Here is a 25,560-nt window from a genome sequence, read left to right on the forward strand (position 1 = left end):
CGGCGTCCTCGAACACGTCGCCATGAAACGACGGGGGTGTTCGTGGCTGATGACAGAGGATGTGCGCCGGGAGCGTGGTCTCAGTTGCCATGGCAGCTGGTGCCTCCGAAGGCCGGGGTTGCGTCGCCCTGGTTGCAGCCGGAAGGAGTCCAAATTCAGGGGACGCTCCACGGAGGCGGCGGCCGTGGCGCTGGTGAACTGGGGTGAGATCAGTATTGGTCGGTAGCCTACGCGGGTCTGGAAGCGTACCCAGCACCTCCACCAGATTTGTCACGAATATTACACAGCACACAGAGACACAAGAACTGCTCCAGTCTGCCGAGCGGTCACCAGCAAGAAGACGAACCACTTCTTCTTCCTCGTCACAAGCGAGATGGCGAAGCACTTCTTCTTCGTCCACCTCGGAGCTGTATCAATATTATGAAGGCCTCCTGCATTTCAGAAGCGAGCTCGAAGGAGCAGGATGAAGTCTGTAAAAGTTTAGATCAGTCGGAACCATTAGGCCAACGGCACGGTCACCCGTCCCCGAAAAGGGCCTTGGCAGCGGCCAGAGTCCGAAGAACGAATTTACCATCCAATTGGTAAATTTAAACACGACATTCATTCTAAACGTTTTTATCGATGCACACCAATGGACAGCGTACTTGGCGTTTCAGTAGAACGCGGCGCTTCTCGACGCTACGGTAGGGCTAGTCGCAGGGGCCCGTGCATGTGGCCGCCACACCCTCCTCGACCGAAGGAGCGGAGGGAAACCGAATCACCGCCATCTTGCACGACTTCAAGCCGTTAGGCTTAACGAAGGCCTAGTATCTCCGCTAAATTATTTCGCACCCGAAGCACGCGGTCCACAATCAGGTCGCCCACGCAAATGCCGCCAACATCTCGTTACCGGCCATAGACTGAACGACAGACGCGGAGAGTTCATCGGCTAAACTAGCAGAGAAGTGCGCTTAACTCTGCGACGCAGCTGTGTCCAAAAAAACGGAAAGCTTTCATCGCCGGTCAAATAAAAATATAAACTGCCAAATGATGGCCAGATGCTAAAACCATACTGCACCGGAGTAACCTTGTCTCGCTGTGGACCCACCTGGCTACCTTCGCAGCCCTGGTAGATGGTATCGTTCCCCATTACTAGTGGACGCTGCAGTCCTCACCTTATGCGATGACGTGTCGATCCGCCGCAGTGACAGCCGCTGTGGAAAGCTACCGTGGAAAGCTGTTGCCTGTCGCATGTATAACTGCAGGTGTCCTACAGAGCGTCTCCGTTAGCGTCCAGGAGCCCCCGATGCGCCTTCTGATGAAGGCCGTTCTCGCGTGCCTGTCAGTGCGCACTGGCATCCCCCCGAACTGACGTTGGATACGCGTCTGGTTAGGCGGATGACTGCTCTGTGGGAAGGCCACGTCAGCGGAGCACTGCGCGATCACGTGCTTTCCTTCTCTCTCTCCTTTCTGTTTCTACAAGTATCGCGCTGCCCCTTGCGTAAGTCTTCTGTGACACCGCCGCCGTTCCCCCTCCCTCACGGAAATTGGTTTTGAGGAAAGGAAACACCTAATAGCTGCTGAACAATCTAGGTAGACACCCCAACCGCGCCGACAGTACAGAGCTGGACGGACGGAAAGGAGGAAAATAGAGACGCTGGAGTGAAAAAAAGAGAAGCTGCTGTGGAGTTCCACACACATACGGCGCCCGCGTTTCGATGGAGGCGAAGCGCAAAAGGCGTTCACAGACTGTGCGGCGTCAGTACATGTTAAAGATCACCAGGTTTTGTTTTGTTTTGTTTTATTGGGGTTTAACGTCCGAAAGCAACTCAGGCTATGAGGGACGCCACAGTGAAGGGCCCCGGAAATTTCGACCACCTGGCGTTCTCTGACGGGCACTGACATCGCACAGTACACGAGCCTCTAGAATTTCGCCATCATCGAAATTCGGCCGCCGCGGCCGGGATCAAAGGTGGCCGAATAATTCCCGAGCAGTCCACTATGGTACCCCTTGAAAAATAAAAAAGCAAATAAAAACAAACAGTGGCCAGGACACGCTTTCGCCTTGCAGCACTTTAGAGAGCCAAAGTGCCCCCTGAATTTTTCTTTCACCTTTGCCCTTCCCTCACGACGCGGTTAAGCGTCCACCAAGATTTAGTTACTCCCCCTTTAATTTCCTGATAATCACCCCGCCACGGTGGCTCAGTGGTTACGGCGCTCTGCTGCTTACCTGAAAGACGCGGGTTCGATCCCGGCCGCGGCGGCCGGATTTCGATGGAGGCGAAATTCTAGAGGCCCGTGTACTGTACGATGTAAGTGCTAGTTAAAGAACCCCAGGTGGTCGAAATTTCCGGAGCCTTTCACTACGGCGTCCCTCATAGCCTGAGTTGCTATGGGACGTAAAACCCCAGTAAACCAAACCAATTTCCTGATAATTGGTTATGCATTCAGTTGTGTCCCGCCGCAGGGGCTAAGGCGGTCGTCTACTGAGCCGGAAGGGTTCGAACCGATCGCGGCGGCCGCGTTTCGATGGAGGCGAAACGCAAAAGGCACCCATGTGCTGTGCGATGTCAGTGCACGTTACAGCAGTACCTCCTTCGTACATTGCCTGCAGGCTGAGTGTCCAAGTGGGCGCCTGTCCCTCTCCAGTGCCCGCCCCAAATTGGGGTATAGCGCCGCTTTGCGTCCACGACGCCCAACTGCCCTCTAAAAAAAAACACTTACTAGAAATTTGCCCTTTTTTTAGAGGAAAGTATTTTCACAAATAACAGAAATTATCAGCATTAATGATATTGAAAATTATCGGTAAAAAATATAGAACTTATCAGGATGGGTAAAAGAGCGGCGCCACAGCACGGTCCCTCAATCAAGCAGACGGACAATCGCAATACTGCGGGAAAGGGCGGGATGCAGCAGGAACTGCACTAAATGTTAATCTAGTAAAGATTCCCTGGTGGTCGAATTTACCCTGGAGCCCTCCACTTCGGCACCCCTTTTTCCTCTTTCCCACCTTCCTCCGCTTCTCGCGGAGCGGTTGAGGTATCCACACTTGCCATGCCTCTGCCTTCCTCAAAACCCATTTTCAATTTTTTGAATTGAAAGCTTCGCTACGCTAGGGTAAAGCCAGTTTCGCGGTGACCCCAGTTTCACCTTCAAATGAATGACCTTAAGCTTCGAAAGCAAAGGAAACGCGCATAATTCCCCCCCCCCCCCCCCCCCCCCCCAGAGAAAGTGGACACTTCAGTCGTACTTTAAGCTACGTGGAAGTAGTGACCAATGGACGCTGGACGCGTTGGCATTGACAACGTTGTGGCAGAAACGGGGCACTGAAGTCATAGGCCCTCAGCGTGGTGTTTAACGTTACAGACGCCAAGCCACGTCTAGTTGCCCGATACGCAGTAGCTTTCGCCCTCTAACCAGGTTCAGGAGTGGTTGGACCGTTGCTATTTTGCAAATGAAAACGTCCAGGTGTGCCTCAGCAATGTTTTCACCGTCCTGAGCGTACGCAAAAGTAGTCAGCTTACCAGGTACCCCTTACCGGTCAGAAATCATAAAGACAAAAAAAATTACGAACTTTAGCGGCTAAAGTGGTGAAAGACGAAAGCCTGAGTGCTGCATTCTGCTACGCGGCTGTTCACTTCCCATTCTGTTGGTGCATTAATTAACTGCCAATTAATGACGCTTAATCTTTGCCTTTAGGAGTGGAACGCGACAGCGTGTTGTAGCGCTGCCAGGGAGTCCACGGAACGCCACCACCCGTTCGGCGCGATGCGTTACCTTGGAACGCAACGCTTTTTGATGAAAGGAAATGGCGCTTTAATTCTCTGTCATCTCGGTGGACACCTGAACCGCACCGTACAGGAAGGGAGGAAGTGGAGTGAAAGAAAAGAGAAAGAGGGGCCGTAATGAAGAAAATGAAAATTGTATTTGAGAAAAGGAAATTACGCAGTAACTGTCTCACATATCTCGGTGGACACCAGTCGAAAATTGTATTTGAGGAAAGTTAATTGCGCAGTAACTGTCTCACATATTGCGGTGGACACCCGTCAAAATTCGCGCTCAGTGACGCCACGACCATTTGGACCAATCTGAAACGCGAACAGATTTGCTAACACGTCTTGGTCACGACAGTATAAGCCATTATAGGCTTTCGCCTTAAAAGTGGGCTTAACGTTGGCCATGAAAAACTTTAGTGCGTTCTGCAGCACACACATCAAGCTTGGCAGCTGCCTTCATGGCGAGTGTTCAGTGGAGCTATATATGCGAACAGAATTCCGCTGCAGCAGCCGCCGCTTCCATCTAACCAGTGTAGCATTGTTCCCAGTACAGTCGGAAATAATCTCATTTTAACAAACACAAACCTACCGCAATTTACGCCAGTAACTTGTCAGCGGTGCTTTTCTCTTAGCCGGCAGCGTCCAATCTCAGGTGGCAGCGTTCCGTTCCAGGTTGGTGGCGTTTGAATCCCAATTACAGTCGACGGAATTGAAATACCAATCTTAAGTAGAGAAGTGTCCGTTTGAGTAGGCTGGGTTCCACATAATCGGTAGAGTTATTTTGAGTCGGTGGCGTTCGATTCTCATACAAGTCCCAGCCTCAGTCGACAGTGTATCAGTCACAGTCGGTATATCGTCCCATGACTTGCGGCAACGGGCGACAATCATTAATGCTAACAGATTAGGAATGCTAACAACTTGGCAGCAGCGGCAGCGACGCGACTGCATCGGTAACGCGCTTCGCCCTTGTTGCAGATCGAGCTCCCCGTTCTCGAGTGATCCTGCTGCTAGGAACCGGCAACCGCTTCTGCTGTGCGCATCTTATGCCTACGCCAAAGCTACGCCTTTCTATCATCAAGCTCAACCATCGGACGCTTGCCACGCTTCGGAGACAATCTGCGCAGACGCCGACCGGAAGGCCCTGCAAGATAAACGCAAGCGATCGGACCAGCGGTCACTTGGCAGCAGCGGCAGCGACGCGACTGCATCGGTAACGCGCTTCGCCCTCGTTGCAGGTTAGTGCAGCACTACGTAGAATTGTCATAGTTTTTGTGGTTCATGCCATTGTGTCTGCCGCTGCCACTGCTGCCACTGCTGCCATTGTATTTTGGAGAAGCGTGCTTTTATGTCGTTTGGTGAAGTGTCCGCCTACGAAAAGAAATGTCTAGTGTGTGTTCGTCCTGCGAGGGAACTATTCATGTCAATGTGCCGAGTGCGACATGTACGGAGTGCCAAAGCGCTTACCACTTCGGTAAATGTGCGGGAGTGACGGAGAAATCTTTCAAAGCAAAAAACAATGCTGCAAAAAAAGCGTGGCGCTGCCTCACATGCCGGGAAAATGGGTCGCACACAAGTAGTAGAGCAGACAGTGATTCAGACCTAGATGTTAAGCTAGCTCTTGCCTCTATACTAGAGAAACTTGAGAGCTTGCCAGAGCTAACAAAAAAGGTGGCAGAAATGGAAGAATCTGTCCAACATATGTCTAAGAAATTTGATGAATTTGAAAGACATGTTTCCCGCCAGGACACTGAGATCAAGGTACTGAAGAAAAGAGTAGCAGAACTAGAAGAAAAAGATGACATGACGCAAGTTGTGCAAACACAACTTCAACAAGATGTTAATGATCTTGAATACCGAAGCAGGAAACTTTATCTAGAGATACACGGTATTGCTGCTCTGCCCGATGAAAATCTGCTTACTTTGTTAAATGACATCGCCCCGAAGCTTGAGGTACCACCTCTGACGGCAGCAGACATTCAAACAATACACAGACTGCCTGCCCGACGGGATAAGACGCAAGGAATACTCGCTCGTTTCACCAAACAGACGACAAGAGATTCGTGGCTGAACGCTAGAAGCGAAGTAAAAGATAATGAACCGACCATTGTCATTCAGGAAAACCTGACACGGTATCACAGAGACTTGCTTCGAAGTGCGAAACAGAAGGCAAAAGATACAGGTTATCGTTTTGTCTGGTATACGAATGGGAAAATTCTCGTTCGCAAAGATCAAGGAATGACTGCCATACATATCAAAGGAGCAAGCGATCTGGACCAGCTTACGTAGCACTGCGCAAGCTCAGTACGAAAGGAAAATGAAAAAGAAAAATGGCACAGTGCCCGTATCACCTTCCGGATGACTTGAACCACATCGCTTCCTCTTTCTTATCCGCATCCGTTAAAGCTATACATGTCAACGCACGCTCAGTAAAAAATAAAATGGTCTTGCTAGATGAATTTTTTAGCGAATTTCGGTTTATGTTTTCAGTGATAATGCTGAGTGAAACATGGAGCACCAGCGCGCATAATGTGTTCAAAATGACCAATTACAAAACCTACTATCTCAACAGACCCGTCGGGCGTGGCGGGGGTGTTGCTTTACTTCTGAATGAAAATGTAACTGGTGAAATGCTAAACCCATACAGTGTGATTACGCCGGATTACGAGATATTATCATTATGCTCAAAGAAATGTATTTACTCTGTCTGTTACCGCCCACCCAGTGGAGATGTATCCGTTTTTCTTAAATTCTATGAACACTTTTTGTCTTTTGTAGCTGATGGAGGTTATACGCTTATTGCTGGAGGCGATTTCAACATCGACATGAGCAGTAACAATTATTCTACGAGAGAATTTAGGACTGTTTTGGCCTCAAATGGTTTCGTTAGTGTAATAGAAATCGCTACCAGAGTAACAACAGGAAGTCAATCCACTTTAGACTTGTTCATTACCAATCTCACCCATCCAAAAATTGAGACCGGTGCCTTATCATGTCCTATCAGTGACCATCTCCCAGTGTTCTTGTGCATGAATGAGCCAACCCATATACTGAAAGAACCAGAAGGTATTAGGTACCAGCGTATAACCAGTGTTACACTGAAAGCTTTTCGCGATGCTCTTAAAGAAGTTGACCTGGCCCACATAGCTGACCTCGATGATGCTAATAAAGTTTATAATAAGTTCCTTGATATTTTCAAACAACTATACCACTTGTACTTTCCCTCTACAACATATAAAGCCTCACGAAAAACTCGGAAACCATGGATCAACCCTGAGTTACGAAAAGAAATAAAAATGAAAAATAAGCTGTATAGAACATTTCTAGCCACACGTACAGTTGATGATTTGAGGTTATTTAAACAATTTCGAAATAGATTAACAAAGAAATTGCGATCAGCACGAACAGAATACTACTCGGCATTTCTAGACGTCAAGAAGGGTCGTCATGATGTGGTTTGGACCCGTTTAAACTCATTGCTGCAACGTAACCAGTCACGTGGCCATGTGCGGAATCTTAAAATCAATGATAAGGAACTTTCAGGGACAGAGCTGGCAAATGCTTTCAACAACTTTTTCACGAAAAAGAGTACGGATGGGTCTGCAGGGAATGCATGCGATTACTTAGACCTTCATAATGATAATACAATATTTCTTGAACCTGTCACGACGGATGAAGTAGCATCGGTCATACTTAGCCTAAAAAATAGCAGTTGTCGAGATATTGACGACATCCAGATAAAGCCCATAAAATATGTAGCCGATATTATTGCTCCAGCTGTGGCACATATTTTTAATGTTTGTTTAGCTACATCAGTATTCCCAGAAAAAATGCAGATTGCTAAAATAACTGTTTTATTCAAAAAGGGCGACCGAAATGACTTGGGTAATTATAGACCCATCTCTGTACTGCCTGTTTTCTCTAAAGCATTGGAGAAAATTCTACACTCTAGACTGAATAAATTTTTAGATAAATACAACTTGCTCACACCATATCAGTTCGGATTCCGTAAAAACAAATCGACTGAACTAGCACTCTTAGAGCAAAAAGAATATATTCTGACACAGTTTGAACACAAAGAGCTCGTAATAGGAATATTCATAGACTTCTCAAAGGCCTTTGACTTGGTTAATCATAAGTTACTTCTAGAGAAACTATGGCACTACGGAATTCGGGGCCAGGCTGCAGAACTTATAAAATCATACTTGTCAAAAAGGAAACAAACTGTCAACATAGATAATACATATTCAGAAATAAAACCAATTTATTCTGGTGTCCCACAGGGAAGCATACTTGGGCCCCTACTTTTCAACATTTACCTTAATGATATTGTGAACATTAACCCAAATGTCAGGTTCATCATATATGCCGATGATACAAGCATTTTTTTTCTCCGGAAGTAACATTCATGACCTGATACAAATGTGCAACACGACAATGATCACACTGGAAAGATGGTCCCAATCAAACTATATGCGCGTGAATGAAAAAAAGACTAAAGCTGTAATATTTCGACCAAGAAACAAACCGATCCCCCCACATGATAGTATTAACTTTAACTCTAGAGAAATAGAAATTGTTGATCACTTCAAATGCCTAGGTGTACAATTTTCTTCGCACATGCCTTGGGAAGATCACGCAAATCATGTTGTCCGGCAGTTAGCCAGGGTAACAGGCACGATTGGCTGTATTAGATACATTCTTCCTAAATCAATTAAACTACTTCTATATAACACACTGTTCTGTGCCCATATTAACTACTGCCAGCTTGTATGGGGCACTGCAACGTATTCCTCATTACAAAAAATTCATATTCTGCAAAAAAAGTTTCTTCGCTACGTCTTTAATGCGGACTATGGAGCACCCAGCAAAGCGTTCTTTCGTGAAACTGGCATAATCAAAATCTTTGATTTATATCAATATCGACTGAGTGTTCGTTTTAAACTAGAAACCAAAAATAACATAAGTCATATTCGACGTCTGGCAAATCTGAAAGAAAAAGAAGCGAGTTACCCTTTTAGAGAGCCTGAAACCTGGTTGGTGCCTACACCACGTATAAATACTGGTAAACAGCGCCTGCAATATACACTTCCTTCTCTTCTAAATGCATACAAATCTGCCAATTTTAACTTGTTTACCTGTACTCATCGTAAGCTGCGTTGCTTATACATAGACTGTGTTACAAAATGATTTTTTTTCTTTAAACTGCGCTAAGTGGTGTTTTTTTGTTTTCTTTAATTTGCATTGTTTGATTCATTGTGCTTTTGTTGTACTGCTAAAAGATACTTAACTTATACAATGATGTTTGGATGACCATGTAAATTGCACACATGTACAAACTAGAGGTAACATTTTTCTTGGTGTTAATAATGTGTTTTTCTCTGAATTGTTCTCTTTTGTTTTTGTTATTTTTTCTTTCTTCTCGTCGCCTGTCACTGCTGCCCGGTATAGGGGGCTGCGGCTCAGTCAAGCTGTTTATGACAGCTTTTTCTGCAGCTCCTCTGTCACTTTTTGAGGCAGAAATAAATTATTATTATAGTTTAAAAAAAAAAAGAATCGGCAGCGTATCGAGATTCCGAGACCGTGAACTGTTCCGCCTGCTCTTGCAATGGGAATGGCCGCGGAAAATGACAAGTTGGAGGCGTCCAGCACCACTCACTCCCCGACACGTGGCGATGAAACGCCGAAGACTTAGAGCAATCTCCACGGGCACCATCCCATTGGCACATTTAAATACTGTATTCTTTTATTCTAAACGTTTTAATCGATGCACACCCATGGAAGGCGCTATTGACGTTTCAATAGAACGCCGCAATTCGCGACGATAGGCCTAATTGCAAAGGCTAGTGCATGTGGCCGCCATAGCCTCCCCGGCCGAAAGGGCGGCGGATAAGTTAATCGCCGCCATCTTGGGCAACTTCAGGCCGTCAGGCTTAGCGAAAGCCTCGATCCCTTCTAAAACACCTCGCCGCCGAAGCACGCGGTCCAGAATCAGCACGCACATGCAAATGACGGCAACATCCCGTACGCGGCCATAGACTGAAAGATAGACGCGAAGCGTTCATCGCCTGAACGCCGAGAATTCATCATCTAAACAAGCAGACAAGTGCGTCGAACTCTGGAACGCAGCTGCGTCCAAACAACTCCCAACACTTTCATCGCCGAGCAGATACAGATGTAAACTGCCAAATGATTCCCAGATGCTCAAACCATACCGCACCGGAGTAACGTTGTCTCGCTGTGGACCCACCTGCCCACCAACGCAGCCCTTGTAGATGGCATCGTTTCCCATTACTAGTGGACGCTGTAGTACTCACCTTATGCGATGACGTTTCGATCCACCGCAGTGACGGCCGCTGTGGAAAGCTGTTGCCCGTCGCATGCATAGCTCCAGGTGTCCTCCAGAGTGTCTCTGTTAACTGCCCCTCTCAGGGTCCGGACAACGCGCACTGACCTCCTCCAGCCCCCACGTTGGAGACGCGTCTGGTTAGGCGGATGGTTGCGCTGTGGGAAGGCCACGTCAGCGGAGCACCGCGTGATCGCGTGCTTTCCTCCTCTCTCTCCTTTCTGTTTCTACAAGTATCGCGCTGCCCCTTGCGTCAGTCTTCTGTCCCACCTCCTCAGTTCTACCTCACTCACGGAAATTGCCTTTGAGGAAAGGATAGGTGCAATCACGGCAGTACCACGGCCGCTAGACAGAAAGCGCAAAGCGAGGTGCGGCCCGCCACGTCGCACAGAAACGGCGTCTTGGGACTAGTTCCCAGTGCGCCCGCCGCGGCGCCACTGCTCGGGGACAACTGCTCGCAGGGAAACGCCGCGACAGCTGCGTCGGTACGCCCTTTGCTCACTGTTTGAGGGCGTAAACAGTGCGCTTCCTAGTGCCTCATTAAAGACTGCATTTTTCAGTCGTCATTGAAAGCACCGATTATGCCACAAATCACCGCAGCAGGTGGGAATCCCCCTTCTAGTGTGTGCCTGAACGGTGTCCATAACGGCCGCCTATACTATGCACGACCGGGCCAGCGGCTCTACCTCAGGATGTAGCGTTAATGCGCCTGAAGCTTTCATTCTATTTTTAACGCGAAAGCCTTTTATGGCTCATGACTCGCCAGCGTGTCCGTCCGTCCATGCGTCCGCGGCAGCTGTCAATAATGGTTACTTGAAAAGTCAGTAATGACAGTTAATGGTGTAGTAGTAGATGTACGAACAGTAATGATACCCACTAAACGCGCACACTTCGCATGCGCAGTGGCCCATGCGCAATCCTCAGGTGGTTTAACAACGGCGCATGTGCACTGACGTCAAAAGTTTGCACGATATCACCCAGAGATCTCTCAGGTGCTCTGTGAACGTTGATCGAGGAAGGATGCGGCCCGCGCGCGCTCTAATGTCGCCAGCTACGAAACGCGCTCGCGATGCCGTACGGAAGCGTTCAAGAGTCGCCAAATGATCAACAGTCGCCAAGCAGAGGGCAGCGACAGAGGCGGTTTGAGGCTTTCGCCTCTTCGCACTTTAGGTCGTCAAAGTGCTCCCTGATTTTTTTTTCACTTCTCGCTACCCCATGTAGACGGTTAATGAGACGGACACGCACAGCTGGTCACACGCAGTAAATTTCCGCTTCGTGTCACGTCGAATATTGGCTCTTATATACACAAGTTATTGCAATTTATAAAAAAGAACGAAAAAATTACCGACGATTACGTTACTTCCTAATGCGAAATTTGAGCGCAGCAAATAAGCTGTTTCACCTTTTCGATAGATTGAGGCAAAGAAATCGAGCAACACATGTATGCGCTATCACAGAAATTTTTTTTTATTTTTCACACGTATTCCTTCAACAAAGACTCCACTAACAGTTCTTGACAGTCATGAAGGAAGCTTTGTGGTCGGAGAAATAGACTGATATATGTTCGACTTGGTACACCAATGCTTGATTCTCAAAGACGAGATCTATACAAAGTGCCTCGCGAGGTTGTCACAGCCGTGGGACGCGTTACGAGCGAGAGGAACGGGATGTTCTCCCGCATAAGTGTTAGGAAATTGCTGTTTGTCTTTATGTCAACATTAAAGTCCCCCACTACTAACATCGGTGTGGATCGATGGACGGTTAATGCGAGTTGCAGGAAGTGCACGACGTCTTTCGTGAGTGCGGTAGGGGCGAAGTAGGCAGCTACTACCAGCAAGTCGTTGGGCAACTTTGCGGCGCACAGTTCGCCAACTTCATGTGACGTGCCAAACATTCCGACTGGTATTGCAGAGAGACCTGTGCGCAAGTAGATAGCGACTCCCGCCACTCTGTTGTGGTCTCTGCGAGCACCACAGCAGTATAGGAAATCTATGATTTCGAGAGGCTCTTCGGGATCCATCCAGGTTTCAGCAAAGCAAAGTACAGAGGAATGGCGCAGAATGTGATCGTGGTGTACGTCCTTGGCATGTGCGGCAAGGGAGCGTACGTTAAGAATGTGGTTGTGAATGATGAATCAAGTGCTGCCAGTGAATGACGCGTCCATTGGCTGTCTGCGTGTGTTACTGATGTGTGGTTAACATGTTAAGCTTCGCCTGTAAGAGTGGAACGCGACAGCGTCTTGCAACGCTGCCAGGGAGTCCACAGAACGCCATCGCCAATTCGGCTGTACGCCTTGCTGGACGGTAAATTTATTTTTTGAGGAAAGGAAATGTATCTCTCTCGCATATCTGGGTGGACACCTGCACCTCGCCGTAAGGGAAAGGGGGAAGATGGGAGTGAACGAAGACGCCGTATTAGCTAGACGCGCCTTTGTTGATTCCAAACCATTCAGCTGGCATTACGGAGTGGCTAGCGTGCTCGTATCGCACTCCGGAGACCCTGGTTCGATTCCCCAACTCGACCAATTTCGTTCTTGGTTTTATTGATTTATGCGGTCTAACTAGAAAGGTTAATTAGGCTATTTCATATTTATATTCTTGTATTTCTATCCATCGTGTTGTGTCATTAACCTGTCAATTGTTGGAACTGTCTAGGATGTTCGACACAACGTATATGAAACGAGCAACGTCTTACTGAGTGGGGAAGTGCGTGGTGGTGGAGGGAACGCGGCTTCGTACTTATGTTTTTTTTCAGCAGCGTCTCCTTCCGCGGTCGCTGCGGCGCGAGTCTTTTTTTTCTTCTGACCTCTTCATTCTCCTCTATATTAATTAGGCTAATTGATTAATTAAGCAATTAACTAAACTCAGTCCAACTTAGTTGCAGCATCACTATACGATCCCTTTGATTGGTTGCATGGTTACTAGCCAAAGTACAATTGGCCCCATTTGAAATTCGCGCACTGTGACGTCACGAGCATTTCGACCAATTGAAAAGCGTGACATTGGGGGCGGAGCTGGTTACGAGGCCGACGACGACGCGAAACCCAGGAACGGACGCCAAAGAGCTGCGCTCTAAAAACGATCATTATAGCTGTAGTTGTCGAACTTCATAAGCCCACCTGCAGCCGAGAAAACCACAAAGTACTTGACACTTTTATTGGATGGTCATACAAGAAAGGAAGGAACCATTCACAGACGAAGAACCTTCCTTGACCTTACTTTTTGTAGTCATTCTGTGTAAAATGCAAAGAACATGCCAGAGACCTGTCGCTCGACACCCACTTGCTTCCTTTCCCTGACAGTCCTCGGCGAGCTTGGCTGTTTTCTGGAGTTTGTGACGGACAGTGGCACACAGCAGATGCGCGGCATCGTGCCCCATACACGTCACTGACCTCCACACACGCATGCACGAAAAGTCTAAAGCGTGCACGGCAGACACGAGGCAAACATTCATTCACGCGCACACGAAAAGTCCAAATCCAGCACCACAGACGCGAGGCAAGCGTGCTCACTCACGCGCACAGCAGAAAATCCAAAGAAAGCACTGCAGACATGAGAAATGTGAGTAGTAGTAGTAGTTGTTTTTATTTTGCATTGAATATGGAGAGAGAGAGAGAAAACTTTATTTACAAAGGAATTCGGGGCACGCCCCAGGGTCCCCGCACGACCCCACTGCACTCAAGTGTTTATGTTCCTGAGGTCCATAACACTGGCAGCACGGCCGGTGGCGATGGTCTGCACGGCCGGGTCCTCCGAATGCAGCAGGGTCTCCCAGTCCTCCCAGGTCTTGAGGTTCTCTAGGTCCCGCGGGGGAGGGTCCGCCGGGCAGAGGGAAAGGATGTGGAGGGAAGAAGCGAAGGGTTCTGGGCATAGGGCGCAAGCAGGAGTGGGGAAGGAGGGATGATAGTGGGTTAGGGTAAGGGGCGAGGGGAGAGTATGTGTTTGTAATCTGCGCCAGAGTGTTGCGTGTCTGTTATCTAGGGAGGGGTGGGGCGGGGGGTAGAGCTGGCGAGAGGCTCTGTATGCCTGGGTCAGCTCACTGAATGAGTGCATGCGATCCTTCGTGAATCCCGGATCCGAGGCCACCTGAGCCCGGTTTAAAGAACCTCGGGCTAAAAGGTTGGCGGCCTCGTTTCCGGGATTCCCGGAGTGCGCAGGCGCCCATATCAGCTCCACTTGGCGGGGCGGGGGTGCATCGGGCGAGTCCAGTATGCCAAAAGCAGGGACATGAACTCGGCCTCGTGCAAAATTTAGAATCGCAGTTTTTGAGTCAGTTAAAATATACCGGGCTTCCGTGCGGGTTATAGCAAGTGCAATGGCGGCTTCCTCTGCAGCCTCTGGGTCGTATCTGGAGGGAGAGGTAGTGTGAGGAGGGTGGATGAAGAGGAGTCCACCGCAGCTGCTGTCGCTTCATCACCCGTGCAGGCAGCGTCCACCCATACGGCGTCCGGCTGGGGGCCGTACGCTCGATGGAGTGCCTTCGCACGGGCTCTGCGGCGCTGCTCATGGTGGGACGGGTGCATATTCCTCGGGAGCGGCCTGATGAGAAGCTCTCGGTGAAGGGATCGTGGGATGGCGAGAAGGGTTGGGTCGTTGGCCGGTATTTTGATTCCCAGGGAGTCCAGGATATACCGACCTGTGGAAGTTTTTGTGAGCCTGATGTATTGGGCCTGTCGGTGGGCCTCCACCAGTTCCCCGATCGTGTTGCGGAGGCCCAGGCCTAGTAATCTGTCTGTGGGTGTGTTGAGGGGAAGATGAAGTTTTACACGAGGCAGACGCGCTCGAACACGACGAAGCAAGGAGCGCTTCGGGAGTCTACTCCCGGGAAACCGGGCGACCTGCCCCCGAACAGTGGCGCCCCCACCGAAAACAGCGGCCGCGACAGAAAACTCCGCCATCTAAAAACGTTGGTACGTACTACATCTAGGCAGACACCCGATACGCGCCGTCAGGGAAGAGATGAAGGACGGAGTGAAAGAAGGAAAAGAGAAAGAGGCGCCGTAGTGGAGTTCCATACATACACGGCGCCCGCGTTTATTGATGGAGGCGAAACGAAAAACGCGTTCGTATGTTCTGCGTAGTGCACTGCACGGGCTCGGGCCGGCCCGAAAGCCCGGGCCCGGCCCGGTCCGCGGGCCAGGCCGGGCCGGGACATGATTTGTTTTGCCGGGCCTGGGCCGGTCCTGAGCCGGAAGCTGCGGGCCCGGGCCGGGCTCGGGCTTAAAGCTGCGGACCGAGCCGGGCTTGGGTCCATACAGAAACGGCTGGCGTCCGGCTTTTCATTCACTGTTGCAGAGTGAAGTACACAACTGCGGCATTGGAGCAGCGACACGGATGAGCTACTAGTTATAGTACGCGCTGAGAAAAACCTAAGCTTTATTCATTGACTTATTTATTTCCTTATTTCCACGCCGCGGTGGCTTAGTGGTCAAGGCGCGTGATTACTGAGCCGGGGAACTAGCCTCGGCGGCTGCATTTCTGTTGAGACAGCAAGCATGACAGACATGTACTTTGCAGTATCATTGCTTGTTGAAGAAACCCAGGTGGTCGAAAAGATCCGGAGCCCTCTGCTTCGGTTTCTCTCACAGCCTGACTCCCCTTGCGCCCTTAAGCGCCCAAAACGTAGCTTATATTTTATAGCTATATTTTTCTGATGTGAGAGAATTCACGAACTAAAATGCGCTTGGTTTTCTTTTTGATCTACTGACCGGAACGTCTCGCAAATGAAATAGCCACAAAAGCTCGCAAGAGTTTAGAAATCTCGTCTCATAACCACATCTCTCCTCGCTTCTTCAGCCTGGTTGTCATGATAAGTGTTTTGCGCTGTAAGTTATCACGTGGTTTTCACGTTATCTTCTGCTCCACCAGTAAGAGAATTCAACCGGTCTTAATTGGCCATTGATCGTTCGTAATCTTAAAACATACCTGTACACTATTAGAAATGCATTCGGGAAGAACATATTACTATAGGATGCTTAATTATAGTCATCAAACACACACCATGAAAGCGCCCCGCCGCGGTGGCTCAGTGGCTATGGTGCTCGGCTGCTGACCCGAAAGACGCGGGTTCGATCCCGGCTGCGGCGGCTGAATTTCGATGAAGGCGAAATTCTAGAGGCCCGCGTACTGTGCGATGTCAGTGCACGTTAAAGAACCCCAGGTGGTCGAAATTTCCGGAGCCCTTCACTACGGCGTCCCTCATAGCCTAAGTTGCTTCGGGACGTTAAACCCCAATAAACCAATAAACCAACCTAAACACACCATGAAATACTCAAGCCTTTTTCTGTTTCTTTCTGCTGAAAGACGACCAGTTCGGCTATGAGTTTAACCTGTGAGATCGCGTTCACTAAAAAAGTCATCCCACTGCTTGCTAAGCAGCTTTAATGTTTATACTTCACGGGCGGCAAAATATAACTGATTAAAATCATGAGAGAATGCAAAGTAGTCGATTACGCGCGTATGCAGCCCTTTTTATTTGGCTCTCGGAACTTCCGAGTTTAAATTTGCCCACCTACACGAGATCACTGTTCAAAAGACGTGCCTGGCCAGCACTATCACTTCCTTCTGGGTTAAAAAGACCAACTTTATTTAAGCCAAACTGCGGTTTCAGAATCTTTGTCGGCCAGTTCCTTATCGGTGTAGTAGCAGTGTACTTGCACAGAGTGAGCAGTATACCTCAAGCGTTACTGTGAAACGGGCCGGGCCGGGCCCGGGCTGGGTTTCACTCCGGGATTCACGGGCCGGGTCGGGCCGGGCTCGCTAAATCGATAATTTAGCGGGCCTGGGCCGGGCCCGGGCTTGAAGCCGCGGGACTGGGCCGGGCTCGGGCTTCAGGTATCAGGCCCGGGCCGGGCTCGGGCCTGAGATTGAGGCCCGTGCAGTGCTCTAGTTCGGCGGTGTCAGTGCACGTTAAAGATCTCCAGATGGTTGCAATTATATATTAAGACGAAAACCTTTAATGGCTCATACTGTCGTGACCAAGACGTGTTAGCAAATTTGTCCGCGTTTCAGATTGGTCGAAATGGTCGTGACGTCTCTGCGCGCGAATTTTGACGGGTGTCCATCGAAACATGAGAGACAGTTACTGCGCAATTTCCTTTCCTCAAAAACAATTTTCGACTGGTGTCCACCGACGTATGAGAAACAGTTACTGCGTAATTTCCTTTCCTCACATACAATTTTTATTTTCTTCATTACGGCCCCTCTTTCTCTTTCTTCTTTCACTCCACTTCCTTACCTCCTGCACGGTGCGGTTCAGGTGGCCACCGAGATGACAGAGAATTAGAGCGCTATTTCCTTTCCTAAAAAAGCGTTGCGTTCAAAGGGCAACGCATCGCGCCGAACGGGTGGTGGCGTTCCGTGGACTCCCTGGCAGCGCTACAACACGCTGTCGCGTTCCACTCCTAAAGGCAAAGACTAAGCGGCATTAATTGGCAGTTAATTAATGCACCAACCGAATATGAAGTGAACAATCGCGTAGCAGAATATGCAGCACTCAGGTTTTCGCCTTTAACCACTTTAGCCGCTAAAGTTCCTCGTAATTTTTACGGCACCCCTTTGTGTCTGCTTTCACTTCCGCCATACTCCCCTCACGGCACGGTTGTGTCCACCAAGAAGTGGGACAGTTAATTACTCACCCTTTCATTTGCTCATAATCAGTTGTGCTCTTGTGCCTCTTTTTAAAGCATGAAATGCTTTTAGCTCCCGTTGTCGGCAGTGTGGTGACGTCACGCCGAGACCGAGAGCCAACATCCGGGCACTGAATTCCACTCATCCGGGCACTGAAACGAGACCATCCGGGCACCGTACGAGATTTAACGAGATTCAACGAGACTCTCTATGCCCTCCTACAGGACCGGCATACAAGCGCCTGTAGCTTCGCGCCGAACGGGTGGTGGCGTTCCTCCCTTCTTGTACCGTGCGGTTCGGGTGTCCACCGAGGTGACAGAGAATTACTGCTCCATTTTCTTTCCTCCAAAAGCGTTGCGTTCAATGGGCAAGGCATCGCGCCGAACGGGTGGTGGCGTTCCTCCCTTCCTGTACGGTGCGGTTCGGGTGTCCACCGAAATGACAGAGATTTACTGGGCCATTTCCTTTCCTCAGAAAGCCTTGCGTTCAAAGGGCAAGAGAGAGAGAGAGAAAAAAATTATTTATAGTCTCTGAAGAGGAAGGCTCTCTTCTGGCGCAGGCGCGCTACTGTCGCTTGGTGGCCTTATCTCTTGGATCTCGGCGACCTGGTCAGCTCTCTCTGTGAGCTCTGTGAACTTTTGCTGCCACAGGTCCGACCTGCGCAGCGCGGTCTCCCACTGCTCCTCTGTGGTTATTCCGCTTAAAGGGTTTTTACTGCAGGCCCACATGGTGTGGTTAAGGTTAGCATACTCTCCGCAGCTTTTGCATTCTGCAGAGTATATATGTGGATGAATTTTGGCTAGTATTGCGGGGCATGGGAATGTGTGCGTTTGGAGCTGCCTGAGAGTGGTTGCTTGCTCTTGCGTGAGCGTGGGGTTGGGAGGGGAATATTCTAATCTGCTCTTGTGATAGAAAGTCGTGATTTCAGTAAAAGCGAGTAGATGGTCCATCTCTGAGCCGGCCCCGTTATTTGGGAACGCGTTTGGTCCTGCCCGGATAATTAGTTCTCGGGCTATGTTGTTGACATTTTCGTTTCCTGGGAGGCCTGAATGTGCGGGGGTCCATATTATTTTGACTCGAGTTTCTGGGCGGTATTTGCTAATTAGTTTTGCGGCCGGGGAATGTAATCTGCCTTTTATGAAGTTATTTATCGCAGTTTTGAAGTCGCTTATTATGGTCTTTTCTTGCGAGATATTTAATTAGATGGCGTATGCTATTGCTGCTTCTTCTGCTTCACTTTTCGCTGGTGTGGTCGCAGCTGCTATGCATTCTCCTTTGTGGTCAGCTATAGCCACAACATATGCATCTTTGTGCCTGTACTCGGCAGCGTCGACATGCAGCACTGAACTGTCGTCTTTAAGTTTATTGCTCATATTTGCCGCGCGGGCTTTCCTTCTGCTGGTGTTGTGAGAGGGATGCATGTTTTTTGGGAGGGGTGGTATTATGATACGTTCCCTTATTTCCCCATCGAGATCCATGATTTCATGCTTACTCTACTCTCGGTTACGGGAGAGGCAGTTTTTTTTCCGACACGCGGCGCTTACAAATACTACGACGCCGAAGGCTTTTCGTCCGAACGACCTGTGCAGACCTTTCTATCGGGCTAGAGGGTTGTCGAAACACCTCCTCTCTGGACTGTTGGAAACCGGTCCCGCCGCCACTTCCACCGTGCTACCGCGAGGGGCCCACTGCAGTCCAGTGAACAATATGGCAGCGCCCAGGGAGCCCTTGTTGGAAAGTACGCTCGGTATACAGGCAAAAGCCTAGCATGCCTAACCCGCGCCAAACGATCCTGCATTCGACGCCAACTCGCGTATGCGCATATTTCAAAGCGTGCGGGTCGCTTGTGGTAAGAAACATTTCTGTTAGTGACCGGAGAGCAGTTCAGCACTTATGAAGCGAAAAGCTTCACTAGGCTTATCAGCACCGCGCTTCGCGTGAGCCGGAGGCAAGACTTGCCACTTCTGCGCATGCGCGAAACTGAGCGACGTCACGCGCAGCGCAGGTGGCCGCCGACTCCGTAATAAAAAAAAGAATAAAAGTAAGGATAGAAACGAGAATAAAAAAAGAAAGGAAAGAAATAAAATATCAGAAATAAAAGAAATAAAAGACAAACAGTGCGCCGGGAAACACTCTTATATCGGTGGACACGCGGACTGCGCCGTAAGGGAAGGAAAATGAAAAGAAAATAGGTTTTAAGGAAAGGGAACGAAGCCTGTCTCTCCCATATCTCGGCGCAAGGGGTCCTGAAGGACACTCGGCTAGGCGCCAGGTGTAGATGGCAGCTCCCACGTCGGCACAGAGAGCCCGACGCTCTCCGCCGCCGCGCGGGCCCCCTGGACAGCCCGAAGCTGGTCGTGAAGGGAAGCACTTTTTAGCACTTCGTCCCAATGTTCCTTGTTCTGGGCGTAGGCGTCACTCGATGCACAACCGCACAGCATATGGGTCAAGTCTACACGTTCACTGCACTGTTCACTTACATATTGTCCGTCGTAGTCTGCCTGTCTCTCATATCTTGGTGTGCACCCGAAAGGAATGGACACCACAGTGCATGTCTCTAAACCAACCTTCTAAGACAGGATCGTATTCACTATAGGCAACCTGCAGTGTAGTTGATGATGATGATGATGATGTAGCCTTCCCTTTGTAACGGGTGGGCGCCTACCAAAGGTGCCCCGGCTGGATATACACACCCATAAAAACCACACTGTCAAACGCGAAGCGGCAAACACACACGCAAATACCGACGAAACAGTACTGTTCTAGTGTCGCACCAGCGTCCACCACTCTGTCAATCGGCGCTTCGTCGCTGCAACCGCCGCCTGGTTTGCCGCATCCGCCGTGCAGCCCTCGTTCGCAGAACGGAAACCCAACGCCTGCGGAAGCGTAGCGCCCTCGTGCGGTGGCGTTGGCAGCTTCTCGCAGAGTAGGACGATGTGCTCCGTTGTTTCGTCGTGCTCTCCGCAGGCTCTGCACTGGGTGCATTCGACTGTATTGTCGAAGCGCTTGCGATACACAAGCGTTGGCATGGCGCCCGCGCGTGCCTCAAACAACAGGCGGCTGCCTACACTGTTGTCGTAGAAGCTCTCGACGCAGATGTCCTGCTTGGCTGCCCGGTACACTTCCAGCGTCGACTTCCCTTCCATGGCAGTCCTCCACGCCTCTCGCTCCTGCGCACGCACTTGGGCATCAACTGCTTTGGCCCATTTCCTCGCGCTGTCGGCTTGTACTTCATTTCTGAAGAAGCCGAACTTGCGACGAAGGTGTTGGAGCCGTTTCACCCATGTGGTCCGCAGGCAGTTTTGACTTACATAGTCAAAGACTCTGCGCGCCCACCTGTTTTTGTGCATCAGGCGCAGCCTGCCGTCGTAGGCTATTTTGCTTCTTGCCTCGCGAGCCTCGAAGGTTAGCCAACCGAGGTCTCCCTGCACAGCTTCATTAGCCACCCGCCCATGGCACCCCGGCGCCAGGCGTCCCACCGCTCGTTGACCACGCTCAAGCCATTCCCTTGTGGGCGATGTCACGCAGATAACTGCGTTCGCAAATGACAATGCGGGCACATGCACTGCTTTCCACAGCTCGCGGACCATAACAAACCGATTGCAGCCCCATAGGCACCGCCTTCGCAGTATGTTTCCCGCTCGCTGCGAAGCTTGCTTCAAGTGCTCCTCATGTCTTGCTGCATACTCTGGCTGCGTGCTGAACCTAATGCCGAGGTAACGGTATTCTGTTGCCATCTCGAGGACGTCCCCATTAGGTAAGTGGACCGGCTGCTCGGCGTCCAGCGGCGCTGAAAAACACAGCACCGCCGACTTCTTTGAGTTGAAGCTCAGGCCAAGTGGTGCCATGGTTTCAGCGCATATGTTGATGAGGGCCTGGAGCTCCGCATTTGTCTCTGCCATTAATACTACATCATCGGCGAAGACTAGGCCTGGCAATATCCATCGGTCCTTTACACCACCGCTGATGTAGCTTAGAGTGAACCCCAACTGCGCATCCAACAGCTTGCGCTCCACCCCTGCAGCGTACAACATATACAGAAGAGGGGACAACGGGCAGCCCTGCCTCAACCCCTTCTGTACGACCACTGGCTCCGAGCTGACGCCGCACACTGTGGCCACCACTGTGCAGCGTGCATAGAGGCGACGAAGCACGTCGATCCAGGCGGAGGGCATTTCCAATGACTCTAGGCGTTGCATTAGAGGCTCATGCGGTACGCTGTCATACGCCTTCGCGACGTCCATAAAACAGCATGTCAGCCCACGAGCTTCCCTTCTTGCAACCTCAATACACTGGGTGAGGACAAAAATATTATCTTCCAGCCGCCGGTCTCGCCGAAAACCATTTTGGAGCTCCGTCAGATGCCCATTTTGCTCCGCCCAGCCACTCATCCACACTTTTAACACCTGCGTAAATACTCTGTACATTACGCTTGTCACTGTCAGAGGCCGGTAGTCCCGCAGAAGGCCGCTGTCCCCACCTCTCTTGGGAATCAGTGTCACTCTTGCACGAAGCCAGTCTGCTGGTATCGGTTCACCTTCCAGTATGTCACCGAAGATATTTGCCATTTGGTATCTTGACTGTGCTCCGAGACACTTGACGAGGCCAGCGGGGATGCCATCCAAACCGCAGGCTGTACGCGCGCTGATTTTGCCAATGGCTCTGTCGATCGCTCCACTCGAAACCGACCACTGTCTGTCGTCCGGAGGTCGTGCGGGTGTTTCCACGCCTTCGAAGACGTATGGCATGCCGTCAGTTGCGTACAGTTGCCTCATGTGGTCTGTCAGTACGCGGTGGAGGTCGCCAGTCTTTCCAGTTGCTTCATCTCTGATCAGCGGGTCTGGTGTTCTGCCGTCCATAGACGCTACGTACGACCAAAATTTAGCTGCTGCATTTTTACCAGCGGACTTAATTTCTCCGAGCGTCTGCCGATCTGCCTCGGCAATCTTACGCTGCACCATGGCTTGCATTTCGTGCTTGCGTTCGAGGTAGGTGCCCCAGGCTGCAAGTGCCGCTTCTGTGGTCAGCATCTTCAGAGCATAGCGGTGATGGCGGTTTGCAAGCCTTCGCGCTTTATAGGCAGCTTTCACCTCATCATCCCACCACTTTTTTCTGGACCGTCCTCCTCTTGAGCGATCCACAGTCTCATGCCCTGCCATGATGCTACGCAGTACAGTCACGTACTGGTCGTATGTCGTGGACTCTTCGCGGGCCAGGCTTGCTTCGAATTCTTCTGCAACAGCCTCGTACGCCTTGATGGGCAGGGAGCGCCTGGGAGACTGCCTGCGAGCCTGTGGCGTACTGCGCCTCGCGGAGGTTGTAAAGTCCAGTCGTATGCGGTTAAGGTCGCTTCCAAGGCTGTAGCGGCCCTCTTCATCTATGTGCACGCGACACATGAGGGAAGCTAGGCGCCTGCTAACAAGAGCATAGTCTATGCAGGTGCGACTCCCCCGAGCACACCACGTGAACGCACCTTGGCAGTCCGCCCGCAGATTACTGACCTCCAGTGAAAGGTCCTGAGCCAGCGTCTGCAGGAGCTCACCATTGGGATCGGTGTACCCGTCCAGCTCTTGGATGTGCCCGTTGAAGTCACCGAACACAATCAATTCCTTGTCGAGAGCCCAGCGGCCTGTATCTGCTTTGATGCACTGAATGATGCTCAAATTTGCTTGGTATTGGTCCGCTGCCCCGCCTAGGTACACGACACACACGGCCACCGGGGTACCAAGTATATGCCCGGACGCCCATGTGTGATCAGTACAGGGCCCCTCCAGGTGTAACCATGTACTACTCCTGCGCCACAGGAAACCCACTCCACCACCCTTACGCGAACCAACACATCGGTTACTGCCAGCCCAACACCACAGTTGGCTGGTGGGCGGTTCTTCCAAATCACGCAGGTGAGTCTCGGCCACTGCGTACAGCGTCACATCCTCCTCAAGCAATGTTCTGTACAGCTCCTCCCACCTGGCTAGCCTCCTGCCACCATGTAGGTTGAGAAAACCCACCACCACCTTTGCTTGCCTCCTTTTGTGCCGTTTCCTCTGAATCCTCGGCCTCGACAGGTTAGTCCGTGTCCGCATTCGTCGATGGCACCCGAGCCCCCCCGTCGACACATTAGACTGTTGCCGGGAGAGGTAGTCTACTGGCGCGTCGGGGGCCACTGTTGCATCAGGTGGTGTCGGACATACTCGCCCACTATGCCGAACAAGTTGGCAGTAGGCGCTGCAGTCCGAGTCGGAGGGAAGTCCTGGAAGCACTGCTGTGGTGGGGGCAGCTGGATCGACGGCATGGGAAGCTGAGCACGCTGGGCCAGTAGGCATGAGTCCAGTGTCAGAGGCCGGATGACTTGTGCTGACGGCAGTGGACCGGCAGAGGCATGTAGCAGAGGGCTCTGGAAGAACTGCTGTGGTGCGGATGACTGCGCTGTCATCCCGAGCTGTTGTGGGAGCTGAGTCAGCAAGCCTGAGTTCGCTATCGGTGACTGGGGGAGGGCAGGTGCTGACGGCACTGGGGGTGGTGCTATGAACGCTGACGTTGCATTTCCTCCCGTTTGAGGTGGGTGACTGCTGCGTTTGGGGGGTAGGGATTTCATTCCCCAGACATCCGTCGCCGCTGACGACGGGTATCCCCGATTGACCGCTCTCTCTCCCTGCTGGTGGGTTGATGATGCTTTTGGATAGGTCTTCTCCTTTTGATCCCGCGAAGATCCGATGTCTTGGCTCCGTGGCCCCCTCGGAACGCCTAAAAAAGGCTCGACCAATGTAGCTATCCGCGTAGCAACGCTTCGACTTGTCTGGGCACGATAGTGTAAACCATCCTGGGTCAGGCGCCCTTCACCTCGGACAGTCTGTGTGAGGTCCAGAAACGTTGTTCCGGGGGCTTCATAAGAGGCGCAGAGCGCTCGCAGCTGCGAGTTCAACATCGTTGCTTGAGTTTGCGCTTCTTTCCTCCTTGTGAGCACTTCAGGCACAGAACAGATTATTAGCTTTGTTGCATGCGGGACAATCTGCTCTCTGATGACCTGAACAACAGTTTCAGGCTGTGCCCCTTGGATCACATCAGTGGCCCCTGCATGTATGACTACCACCTTAGCTCGGCGTCCTGCGCCATCCAGACACCGACATAGAAGCTCGCGCGTGGTGGCAATCGTAGCGTCTCGGACGGAGCGGCTGACCACAAGTTTAGTGCCTTTGAATTGACGACGCAGGGCCTTTGCTACCCGCCAGGAGTTTCCATCGCCGCAGACCAGAACGTCACACTCTTTATGGGCAGGGTTGTCATTGCGCTGCGCCTTTTTTTGCGCCTTTGCCACGTTTCCACTTGTGCTAGCGCTGTAGCGGTTGATGCTGCCATGTCGTGTCTGGGTGCCGCTGGACGTGAAACGGGGCGTGCTATGGACATCATTCGAAATAGAGAAGGTCCCAACACCATGTCGTGTGTCAACTTCAGCCTCCTCTACCTTGTTTCCCGTTGCCGCCGTCTGGAGTTCCTGTGTAACTCCTGTGCCGGGTTCGCTCCGGTTGTCGTGTGTATCACCCACACCTTCGTCAGCCGTCATTATTGGTAGCTGTTGTGCTGCGGCGCCGCCGGAGCTTTGCTGAAATTGCGCGTTGCCAAGACAGCAGGCCGTGGGAGCGGTGGCGGTTATTGCTTCTAGGGCTGGCTCTGTAGCAGTAGCGGCATCCTGTTGGGAAGCCCTGACTGTCAGTGTATACAGCCGTTGTTGCAACTCGTGCACCACAGTCTGAAGACTGTCGACCTCGGATTTCGTCGTCTCCAGGGCTGCGCCTAACGCCTGTACAGTGATGCACTGTTGGCAGGTGAATGTGCT

At 50.9% G+C, this 25,560-nt stretch overlaps 2 protein-coding genes across 36 annotated transcripts in view; both read right to left on the reverse strand.

The window, feature by feature from the left end:
* The window catches only part of LOC149347899 (uncharacterized), a 55,927-nt gene extending 45,472 nt beyond the window's left edge, over positions 1–10,455 (reverse strand). For 2 of the 4 annotated variants that reach the window (XR_016292696.1, XM_089587731.1), the window contains exon 1: positions 1,155–1,885. Coding sequence is in view for 3 of the 4 variants with exons in the window: in XM_089587731.1 (XP_089443857.1) it covers positions 1,155–1,232 (78 nt within the window). In the remaining variant the exon portion in view is untranslated. Of the gene's footprint in view, positions 1–1,154; positions 1,886–10,069 lie in introns of those variants that run through there. The other 2 variants (XM_089587733.1, XM_089587732.1) reach the window with 2 other exon arrangements.
* Positions 1–25,560, reverse strand: part of LOC149347898 (uncharacterized) — a 483,015-nt gene that overhangs the window by 174,627 nt on the left and 282,828 nt on the right. The window lies entirely within an intron of this gene.

This window comes from Amblyomma mixtum, chromosome 4, assembly GCF_055824585.1.
Source record: "Amblyomma mixtum isolate Tamu chromosome 4, ASM5582458v1, whole genome shotgun sequence".
Classification (NCBI taxonomy): Eukaryota; Metazoa; Arthropoda; class Arachnida; order Ixodida; family Ixodidae; genus Amblyomma; species Amblyomma mixtum.